Source organism: Martes martes, assembly GCF_963455335.1.
Source record: "Martes martes genome assembly, chromosome: 7".
Taxonomy (NCBI): domain Eukaryota; kingdom Metazoa; phylum Chordata; class Mammalia; order Carnivora; family Mustelidae; genus Martes; species Martes martes.
The window spans coordinates 67211271-67223368 of record NC_137894.1 but is presented as its reverse complement, the minus strand read 5'-3'; the positions used below and the strand labels follow the sequence as shown (position 1 = coordinate 67223368).

Genomic DNA, 12098 nt, shown 5'->3' with positions numbered 1-12098 from the left:
GTTGGACGACATCGACTGTGTGAGAATCAAGAAAACAATGCCTGGGAAAGCACTTCGTAAAACTACAAGGTGCTTTATAAAAGTAACAACGTCCAATGATAACTCTTGTTATACTTGCAGCGTCAATGCCCATCTTTGTTTCTACTTTTATTTCAAACCATTTACAAGGAGCTTTTTAGACCACAGCACCCCAGTTGCCTCTCGTGGAGTAAAGGATCTGATAATACCTTTTCTAAAATCCCTCTTTATTAAATATGAACAACATAGTTGCCTGGACTAGTTATTTTGGCAACACCAGAGGCTAATTCAGATTAATTATTATGTAGCTCATCAATTATTGAATAATCATTAGGATGACTCAAACATCAGTCAACCAACCAAAGAGCCTAACTTTCTGAGCAGACCTTCTGTTTTCATCCAGAGAACAAACGTTGGAATCCTACGGAAACCATAAATATAAATATAAAATCCTGAGAAAATAGGCTAAACCAAAAGGCCATTCTGTGTGTTGGCTGCATGCAAAAGTCAGACAAGAGAATACCTTGAAGAATTTCATATACCCGCCCCTCCCCAAAGAAATCTGAACTAAAACACACATTATGAATCTAAAATGGTGCCTAGAATCTTTGGGAATTCTACTTATCTTTCCAAAGTCTCTACTAGAAGAACACTGAAAACATAGATCTTCACTAATATATCTGAATCTATATATCTCTATCTGTCTGATTATACATCTCTCTATATGGAGAGAGAGGGAGATAGATTATTTCCTCTGCATTCCTCTGAGTGTTCTTCCCCCCCTTTAGGAATCAAAAATACCTCAAAGAAAATTTTTTTCATGAAATATGTATAAAAATTGTGATACAAGTTTGCATGTGCGCTTATGTGTGTGTACTAATTCAGTTTACTAATTTAAACACTGATCTCCAGTGATGCAGGAAAGAGTTTAGAGATGTGCTTTGTGAAAAGTTTAATATATGGGTTGAAAGCCACAAGGTTATGGTTCAGATTACACTGAGCAAAAGCTCCAGCCGTTGTGAATGCTGAGTTCCAGAGACAAAAAGCTCTTATAGTTTTAACTCCATTTCTGGAGAGGAGGGCGCCAAATTGTTCACCACTTCCATTAAGGAACAACTTCGTATTTTAGTGGTGCCCTTCTCTCAGGAAGTACAATACAGAGTAAGGGGTGGAAAAAGCGAAGGAGGAAATTTGTTATTGATTTTCATTTCTTCTGTGAAATTACGTGCAAGCCCAATGGCTTGTAGCAGTATCTCAGTCAATAAGGCTCCATTTGAGACCACCTTGAAGTTCAGTTCTCTTCTGGTCCTTTTCAACTTCCTCTGGTATCAGATTCTTTTGCATTTCGTCGCCTTTGGTGCTGAGATACCAGGAAGCTTTTTATTCGTAACACCACAGAGAAGATTTTGCTAGAAGTAAAATCAAAGTGTTCCCAAACAACAAAGTTCTTACCCCTCCTTTTTGGTTAAAAAGTAACATTGCTAAACACCAAACCTGAAAATCCGAGGAAAAAAGAGATCAAGAAGGTGAATAGTAGGACTCCTTATTGTAAAGTGATTTTTTTTTTTTTTTTCAGCATTAGGGTGTTGCCGGGTTTTGTGTGTGTATGTGTTGGGGGGGTGCTGTTTGAATGGCAGAGAGACTAAGTGCAATGCTTAATCCCTTGGGGATAGGGGAAAGTCATTTATGTCAGACTCACCATTATGTGTGTGCACATTTTGTTTGTAATACTTGCTGACGTTTATTGAACATTTACTGTATGTTAGCACACTAAGTCTTTATATGGTTTCTGTTCTGTAGGGAAGCAATAAGTCGCCTGTGTGAAGCTGTCTCTGGGGCAAATGGAGCCATTAAAAAGCGAAAGGTAAATATTGGTGTGGTGTTCTTGTTCTCTGTTTCTCTAACTAGGGAAAAAAGAATATCAAAATAGTTGTTAGTTCATTTTACCATAGGAACTGAAGTGCAGAATGGCCTCTACCAGCTGGCCTATCAGAAATGCACTGAAAGTTGGTCTAGTCTCTCAAATTTTTCCGACTTGTCTGACACTATGATGCCTTGAGCAACAGAATGGAGAGAGCACCCGGGGTTTAAGTAAAAAAATCTGGGTTCCAGTTCTGGGTGTTTACTTACCTTTGAGCCTGGTATCTCCTCTCTCTGAGACCTCATTCTTGTGCCTGTAAAGTGAAGTCGAACCAGATGTTCAGTGTGGTACCTTCCAATTTCAATATTTTATAATGTATCTATTCTGCATAGAATTTTTAGACTCCTTGGCCCATTTTCAAATGGAAATGTGGGTGCTGGTAGGGATGAGATAACACTAGTAGAAGGAACTTTTCCTGCTGAAAATAGCATAAGATTTGATGTTACATAGACTTGGATTAAATCCTGACTCTGCCAGCTACCGTGTGATCTTGAACAAGTCCTTTCACCTTTTGGATCATTGGTTTTCCCATCTGTAAAATGGGAGAAAAGAGCACAAACTTTATAGAGTTGTGTAGAATTAAATGAAATGGTATCTATCATTTCAGTGTCTGGCATATATTAGGCTTTCAATAGCAATGGTAATTAGTATTATTGCTATTTCATTGTCAACCCGAGAACATTTAGTTGTTTTGGAATGTCCAAAGGGGAGGGGCGAAAGGTCTTCATAACTATGTAAATCATGGACTTGTAGATTGTTTAAGAGAGAAGGAATTTTTAGAGATCTTCCAGGCCAACCCTTCCATTTTGCCAGCTGCTAGACTGGTTCAGAGGACATTTGCCTTGAGTCAATCAGATGATGAAGGTGAGAGACAGCGATAGAAGCCAGGTCTTCAGACTTACAGCTTGGTTCTTTATTTCCATACCACGCTGCCTCATTCTTTATTATTCTTCATTATTTTGCATAGGGCTGAACCCAGTGTCACCAAGGGTTACTCAAACGAGCCACATGGCATGGAAAAACACTGATAAGTGGCCTTTGGATCCTATTAGAACTCCCTATTTACCAGTTTCTTTGACAAAACCCATGGCCCTGAAGTAGTTTCTGGCTTCCTCCTGCCTCTTGTTACCTCTGCAAATAAGATGCTTTTACTGGGTGATCCCAGCAAACGGGCTCACTCATGTAAGACTCTTATTTCAAGAATAGGGAGTTCACACCCCAAAACAAAGTAGAACAAAACAAATGAGGTTATCATCTTTCCAGAAAGTACACATGGACAGAAAAAAAATATTGAGTTAATTTCCTTTGATAGCTAGCATTTATTGCATACTTAATACATGCCAGGGACCCTTGGTGCACTATATATCTTTCTACTCTTTTTCCTCCCAATTTAAAAAATTCTGGTGAAATATGCGTAACAAAATTTTAACCATTGTTAAGCATACCGCTCAGTGATATTACGTACATTCACATCATTGTGCCACCATTGCCCCTGTCCATCCCCATAACTCTTTTCATCCTGTAAAATTGAAACTCTATACACATTAAACAATGACTTCCCATTCCACCATTTCTCTAGCCCCGACGGCCACCATTCTACTTTCTGTCTCTATGAATTGGACTGGTCTAAGTACCTCATCCAAGTGGAATCATACAGTATTTGCCTTTTTGTGACTGGATTATTTCACTCCACATAATGTTCCCAACATGCATCCATGCTGTGACATGTGTCAGAATTCCCTCCCATGCTCATTTCGGTAGCATGTCTACTAAATTGAAATGATACAGAGAAGATTAGTATGGCCCCTGGGCAAGGATAACATGCAAATTCGTGAAGTGTTCCATATTTTTGTAACTGGGTCGTGGGCATTAAAGAGAGCACTTGAAATAATGAGCACTGAGTGTGGTACAGAACTGATGAATCACTAAATTCTACCTCTGACATAATACAGCATATGTTAATTAAATTGAATTTAAATTATAAAAAATACTTTCTTCCCTTTTTAAGGCTGAATACTATTCCATTGTATGTAAGTAGCACATTTTGCTTATCCATTCATCTATTGATGGATATTTGGGTAGTTTCTATGTTTTAGCTTTTGTGAATAACACTGCTGTGAATGTGGATTTACAACTATCTATTCAAGTCCCTGCTTTCAGTTCTTGGGGTAGATAACAAGTGGTAGAACTGCTGGATCATATGGTAATACTATTTTTGATTTTTTTGAGGAACTGGGAACGGCTATTCTATTTTCCATAGCTGTTGTATTATTGTACATGTCTACCAATAGTATACAGGATTTCTATTTCTCCATGTCCTTTCCAACACTGGTTATTTTCTAGTATTGTAGTTGTTTCTCCATTTGTTTTCTAGTAGTTGTTTTTCTATCTAGATTTTCTATTTCTTCATGATGAAGAAATAGAAACTTTCGTAGGTTTAATGTTTCTAGGAATTTGTCTATTTTATCCAGGCACTCCAGTTTGTTAATGTGCAATTGTTCATAGCACTCTCTTATAATCCTTTTTGTCTCGGTTGAATTGGTTGTTACATTCCGCTTCCTCCCCCCACCCAAACTTTTGTTCCTGATTTTAGTGCTTTGAATCTCCTTTCCTTTTTTCTGAGTCCATCTAGCTAAAGCTTGGTCAATTTTGTTGATCTTTTTGAAGGACTAACTTTTGGTTTCATTGATTTTCTTTATGTTCTTCTTGTCTCTGTGTCATTGATCTCTGCTCTAATCTTTATTATTTCCTTCCTTCTACTAGCTTTGAGTTTAATTTGTTCTTCTTTTTTTGAATTCCTTAAGTTGTAAATCTAGGTTCTTGATTTGAGAGCTTTCTTCTTTTTTAATGTATGTGATTGTGGTTATAAATTCCTCCCTTAGCTCCTCTTTCTCTGTGTCCCATATGTTTGGTATGCATGTTTTTCATACTTTTTTTTTTTTTAATGATTGCAAAAAAACTAGACAGCAACTCTTTCTTTTTTAGACTGGTGTTCAAAGGGACTGGAGAGTTCAGCTAGCCCGAACTCTCAAGGAATTCCTTTCATTTAAATCAGACCCCTACTCCCAACACTTGGGGAGAAGGAAACGTACCAGAAAAGTTCTGAGGGCTCAGATTTCACTACTTCCTAGAAAATTGGGTGCATTCTATTTTTTAAAACTTTTTTTTTTAGGGGCGCCTGGGTCGCTCAGTGGGTTAAGCCGATTCCTTCGGCTCAGGTCATGATCCCAGGGTCCTGAGATCGAGTCCCGCATTGGGCTCTCTGCTCGGCAGGGAGCCTGCTTCCCTCCCCGCCCTGCCTGTCTCTCTGCCTACTTGTGATCTCCATCTGTCAAATAAATAAATAAAATCTTTTAAAAAATAAATAAGTAAATAAATAAATAAATAAAACTTTTTTTTTAAAAAGAAGGATTCCATCTCATCTGTTTTGTGTAAAGTAAAATAGAGAGGAAGAGCATGTGTTTTGGTCCATTTTTAATACTTAAAAGATTAATATTATTCTGTAACAAAATCCTTAACTTGAAGTGTTGTTTTGCTATTTTTTAAAGCCTCCTGTTAAGTTCCTATCAACAGTTCTTGGCAAAAGTAATCTTCAGTTTTCGGGAATGAACATTAAACTGACCATCTCAACATGCAGCCTCACACTGATGAATATTGACAACCAACAGGTAAGATCATGACGGTCATTTCGAGTTTAACATATCATGTATTTTTCTAGAAGAGTCAGCATAATCAAGAAAATAAAGTTTCAGACAGAGTGTGCCTTAAATTTAATAAGACATGAGGGGAAAAAATCTGCCAAGGATTTATGCATAACAATAATTAGAACAACAGTATTATTAACCCATCACTGGCCATTAACTGCTTGCATACTTGCCTCTACCTAATTGGCTTTGTAATAGGGACTAAGGTACAAATAACATTATACAGAGCATTTGATAGATCATATTCTTGAGTCACTTGTTTATTACTTTCCACCAGTGCTCCCCAAAAGGATGGATGGTGCAAATGAGGGGCAGAGGGGAAGGGTGATGTTAGAGTTAATATTCTAGCAAACTGAAATTTAAGCATAAAACATTTTCTTCCAGCTTTTAAGGTTGAAATGCTTTGTAAAATGTTATTACATAAACACTTTTTTTTCTTCTTTGATGATTTATGATACCATGGTATGCCCGAGTTCTCACTGTGAACCTTATTTCTCAAAAAACAGCAACCCTGAAGCAAATATAGAAGATATACAGGTACTGGACTAAATGTATACCTTCAACTAGGGCACTGTTTGACTTGCTTCCTGTTTTCTAAGCTAAATTCCTTATATCGGGTTATTTATGTGTGTTAGAGTCAAATTTTTCTTGGTCTAGTGTGTTATGATTTGAGGTTCTTAGCACTTAAGGTTTTACTCTATGGAGTCCTGTTGATCAGGGACTCGTGGAAGGTTGAATGTGTAGTCGGCTGTGATAAAACACCCTTGGGCTTGGAGGTCACATATAGGTTGAAATCCTGGCTCAGCCACTAACAAGCAAGTTACTTTACCACTCGATTTTCCTCGTTAGTGAAATGATATTATAGTACCTATTCGTAGAGTTTCTGAAAGGATGGATATAGTAATAGTGTGTCTCATTGGGTTTTTTAGAGGATTAAGTAAGATCATCAAAGTAAATCACTTAGCACAGCACAGTACCTATTATTATTATTTACTTAAACATTTTTCCTATTTCCTTGAGACATTTTCATAAACTCGGTACTTGACAGGGGAAGTAAAATTTAAAAACATAAAATTATAAAAATTTCAGTAACATATAAATACAGTTATATATATTTTTGACTCCAATATTTTTGCCAAAAAATTCACTTGCAGTTTTGAGGGCTGCTTTATTTTCTAAGTTCAAAAGGAGAGTAAAATATAATGCTTCCACAGTAGTATAAAACTCCATAGAGGAAAATGCTTAATATGAAATAGTTTAAAATAAATTCCTGTCTAGCTGGGCCCAGATTGGTTATCCAAGAGAGGTGATATCACTAATGTATAATGACAGTAGAACATCTGAGGCTGTGCTTGGAAGAGGCAACAAATCTAGGTGGAAGGAAAACAATCATTCAATCTTTCAGATGCTTTGCCCATAAGACATTTGTAAATGTAAAATTCATTTTTAGTTTTCACCCATGTGTATGGTACCAGGGGGTGCTTATTGCCTTGAGCTGAGAGATCTCATTGAGTATAGAAGCACTTGAATTATCTCAGAATTTTGTAGGGGAGGAAGAGCAGGCAAATCTACAGCTGTCGTGGTGATGGCCTTAAGTGAGGAATATAATGAGCATTTAAAAAAATGTTTTTTTCTATGGGGTGACTGAGGAGTGGGGAATTTAGGAAGAATAGGATTGTGTGTGGTAGGAGGCACAGTTTATTCTCATTTCTTTCTCTTCTCTTCTTTCATTTCTCTTTCTCTTCTACTACAGTTTTTCTGGGCTACTGCAACTAGAGGGGGTATTGTCAAGTGCCCTTCATCTTTTTGGAGGAATAGAAGTGGGGACAGTGGGCATGGGTGGCTTCCACTACCTGTAATTATAGCAAGCAGTGCCTCTGGAAGTGAGATTCTTTTCCGCACTGGTGGCATGGAATGGGAATGTGTTCAGCCCACTGCTGGAGTGAGGACCAAAGTCAGGATCTCATTGACCTCATACCCAGGTGCTGATTTTTAAAAATAATTTTGAACCATTCTGCAGGCCTAGGGGAAATGGCTTGGTGGTGGTCAGGGGGAGGGGAGGCATAAAAGAGATGTGTGACTGTGGATGCTTCACTCAAGCAGCTTTGTAAATCCCATCAAAAGGGCAAGTAAAGGGGTGCCTGTGTGGCTCAGTGGGTTAAAGCCTCTGCCTTCAGCTCAGGTCATAATCCCAGGGTCCTGGGATAGAGCCCTGCATCAGGCTCTCTGCTCGGCAGGGAGCCTGCCTCCTCCCCTCTCTCTGCCTGTCTCTTTGCCTACTTGTGATTTCTGTCTGTCAAGTAAATAAATAAAATCTAAAAAAAAAAAAAAAAAAGGCAAGTAAAATGTTCAAGGAATGAAGGCAGCAGAGAAGCAACCTTACAGATGTACATGAGAAATGATTTACTAATTGAATTCTCCTTAAAGAAAGCTACCTTTTGACGTTCTAAGATAAATATCAAGAAATATTAATGCCTCCCCTGTCTCAGCTTCTAAGCCATATTTTGGGCTGAAAACAAACAAGTTTACAGATACATTCATAGATGACAGTATTTATGGGTCAGATGGTTCACATTCATCTTCGGCCGCTGAGAACATCTTCAGGAATATAACCATTCACTCCCAGAAAATGTCTCAAAGAACCTCAGAGGCAGAAAATAAAATATTAAACACATAATGCTTGCAATTTTTAAAACTTACCATATTTTGGGATGGAAAATACATTTTGCAAAAGCAAGTTTTAGAGATTTTTGTATATTCCTTGTTTTAAAAATTCAAGCAAGACTTGCCTGACATACTTTAATATGTTAGGGACTTAAGCAAAAATGTCAGGCTCAGTAGTTTCCATTCCCACTATTCTTTACTCTTATCTATGATCCTACCATCAATTCTAACAGCTAGTGAAATGTTACTGAGAAGGGTAATAGAGATTAGAGAAGGTAAAACAGGCAAAAAATGGAGACATCCTTTAGTCTCCATGAAGAGAGGCCAGGCAGGTAGTGCTTATTGTCCAGCTACAAGAAAAACAATGGCCCAAGCATAGTAATATATGGTGACTGCCACTTGGACTCCATGTTGTGGAGACAACACTGGGAAACATGGTAGTACAATACCTTCCCCATGTAAAGGGAAATTAGATACTCTTCCCCATATAACTATGGGTCAAAGGCTACCTGATCTTTAACTTTTGTGGGGATAGAAAATGGAAATCTGGGAGCTTTGCTGCTCTCTGGATTATGAGATGTTGGTCTTTAATAAAGAATTAAAATTTTAATCCCTGAGGCAAACAAAATAGATCTGTGTCCTTAGGGCAGCCAATGTAGGACAATCTGATCTAAGCAAAAATTTATTATATGCATAGATCCAGAAAACTATCCACCCCCCAATCACCCTACATACTCACAAGCTTTTTAATGTTCCCTCTCCCCATTCCACATCCCCACCCTCTCCCCTGTTCACAAAATAAGCAGCGGAATCTCTCTAGAACTCCTTTCTTTAGTTCCCATTAGCCCAGATTTGAACCAGGTTAGGCTGGTTTCAATTAAGTGTTAACTTTAACCTTTAAAACAAGCGATGTTACACTTTCAAAGGGGTGTTAAAATGCTACCATTTTCTATCTTCAGTAAATACAAACAAGTATTAATTTTAGTGATCTCTCAGATTATGGTCTATTTTTCCAAGACCAACAATCCAACCATCAAGAGGGGTCCGTAATGTTGTCCAGGTCTTTCTCCCCAAAATGAGCTTTCCAACCCAACAGGGAGTGGTTTTCTTTTCCTCTCCTCTTGCTCCCTACTCAGTCCCAGAGAGGAACCTAATCACACTTCCTCACTGTTTTTTTTTTTTTCTATTTCCTGACATCTTTATCTGGCGGTACATACTACTGGTCAGTTACCTGTGTCCTGGCATCCTATGCCCCACCCCCAAATTCAGTTAGTTCACATCATACAAGCAATTATCTATCCAGACTCATCGAGTTGCAGCTATAAGCTGTTTGAAAATGCAGTGAAAGTGAGGCAAGGAAGAGGCAGGATTGAGATGGTTAAGTACTAACATCTCACCTTCTATTATTTCCCTATCTATCTATCCTCTTCCTTACCAAGCTGGTATTTAAATAATTATGATCAACCTTATCAGTACTCTATTTTACAGAAAAGAAACCCCTTTCTTAAACTAAAAGATGACGGTAATATAAATAAGGCTGAGTTGTAGTGTTTTATGTGTCCTTTACTGTCATAAGGAGCAGATGGTACCTTTTTGTTGATCATCAGACCTACTGATACAGTTTTACTGGGCACAGCTTTCTGACTTAATTATTATTCTTATACAATTTCAGAACCTTAATAACCACAGCAACATGCTCACTAATAGAACAGGTTTTCTCAGGCTGGCAAATTATTTTACAGGAATTTGCCAAGTTTAATATCCACAAGTTATTTTATAAATCAGGTATTTGAAGCTGCAGCACTTTCCCTTATAAACAGTGGTTAAATTTCAATCATAAAGTGGCTTCAGTAATAAAATAAAATAGCACAATACAATAAAAAGTAGTGTTTAAAGTATGTGAACAATACTATTGGCCAAACAAAGTACACAGAACAAGAAATTTTATTATCTTGAATGCTGGTGCATAACCAATAACAAGCTTAATTAGAGGAGGAGACAGAGGGAAACTTCAGAAACTGAGGTGGATTTCTGGGCAGGTTTAAAACTTTGAAAGATTGAGGGCATACTTGCTCAGTCTTTTTTTTTTTTTTTTAGATGTAGGGCTGTCCTTTTACTTGACATTTTCATTTTAACAGTTCTTATGTTATGAAGTTCAACCCAAGTCTTTCACCTGTAAAATTAAATGAAAAAACAGAGAGCAAGTAAAACAATTTCTCTATTATGTAGGAGTATTAGAAATCGTTTGTTTTGTTCTTTCACATACATTTTCATGCGTAAATTTGATGTTTTATTATGGATGTTTTAATTTTTGAGTTTTAAAAATGGTAAGACAACGAATTTCCTTGAATTATAGATCTTAGTAGCCTTATAAACGATCAAGATACATGTACAGACAAAATTTCAGATGCTCTTGAAAACACATTTTGAAATACAGCATACATGATACATATTTCTTTTTGGGTTTGTTTATCTTTTGGGGATACTGAAGAATACTCAATTTATTTTACACTAAAAATTCAGCCTCTGATCACTAGCTTGGACAGACCACAAAGTAGAATCTTCAGAGTTCTCTCAAGAGGCTCTCAGTATGTTTTCAGTCCAAACGATTCAGACCTCTTGTGTCCTAAGTTGGATGTATTACTTTTTCTTATGTAATTAATATCACTGGGGTCTTGTACTTGTTTGTCTTGGTCATAACTCATTCTTGCAAAACCATTCCTTACAGTGAAATGTGAAAGGTATTTTCCCCAATGCAAGGAAAATAATCTGGATCAATGACAAAGTCAAAGCCACAGGTGTTTCAGGAGCATTCTTGAAAACAGATTTCCACAGTCCCAAGATGTTTCTTCTCCTTCTTTAACGATTCTTTTTCATAACTGTGCAGTCACTGCCCTATTATATTCTGCAAGACAACAACCACACGCAAAAAATTTTTTTTTTGAGGATCAAGTTTTTCATTGGCACCGTAGGATCTGGAATGAACCCAAAAGGCAGTGGAATGTTGGGTCTCTCCTCAAGTAGTTTCCTCCTCTTTTAACAGCATTTAATTACTCTCTATCAATAATCTCATCACAGCCGAGTTCTTCGGTCAGGCGATTGACAACCATAAGTGAAAAGAGCTCTTCGATAAAAGCCAACTGATCAAACGGGGTCTTCTCATAATGCATTTGAAACCCGCCATCCAGGGCTGCTTCCCTTGCTCTGGATGTTCTCAGAAACATCTTGTTGGCTTCTTCCAGGGCTGCGGATACTCTGTAGCCTGCGCCGCTCAGCTGCTCCTCTTCGGGATAATCATAGTCGTCCTCCCAGTCATCAAATTCCTCGCCCTCGTCCTCGCTCTCGAAGTCAGGGCCCGCGAGCTGGCCTGGCTGCTCCCCAGGGCTGGGCCGCTGAGCAAGGCCTCGTCCCCCCTGCGGTTCCGCCATTGGCTGGGCCGCCTCCTCCTCCATGGGGCCTTCCTCCTCGAGCTGTGGCGGGGCCCCGATGCGGGAGGGGTTCGGGGACGGCTCCCGGCTCCCGCTGCCTACCTCCATCTGCGGAAGGTCACCCTCGCCGGGCATCACGTCCATCTGCAGGTCGTTGCTCTCTTCATACAGCTCGGACAGCTCGTTCATTTCCGACATTGTCCAAGCAGCTCAAGCCCTTGCAAGGCGTTTTTGCAAAACCAGAGCTACGCGGCCGAGTGGTCCTGCGCGTGCGCAGACGCCGCGCGCTTGCGTGACCCCGTGCGTTTGCGCGACCCCCAGACTACGCCTCCCGCTTGGCGTGCCCCTCGGGCGGGAGCTGCG

At 38.8% G+C, this 12098-nt stretch overlaps 2 protein-coding genes across 2 annotated transcripts in view; one reads left to right on the top strand and one right to left on the bottom strand.

The window, feature by feature from the left end:
* SHC4 (SHC adaptor protein 4) overlaps positions 1 to 12098 on the top strand; it is a 133823-nt gene that overhangs the window by 67905 nt on the left and 53820 nt on the right. The window contains exons 3-4 of the mRNA XM_080808098.1: positions 1819 to 1882; positions 5488 to 5607. Coding sequence (XP_080664224.1) covers positions 1819 to 1882; positions 5488 to 5607 — 184 coding nt within the window. The remainder of the gene's footprint in view (positions 1 to 1818; positions 1883 to 5487; positions 5608 to 12098) is intronic.
* EID1 (EP300 interacting inhibitor of differentiation 1) lies at positions 10233 to 12002 on the bottom strand. The gene has a single exon (XM_080808097.1). It carries the CDS (start codon positions 11931 to 11933, stop codon positions 11358 to 11360), a length of 576 nt encoding a protein of 191 aa, XP_080664223.1. The 5' UTR covers positions 11934 to 12002; the 3' UTR covers positions 10233 to 11357.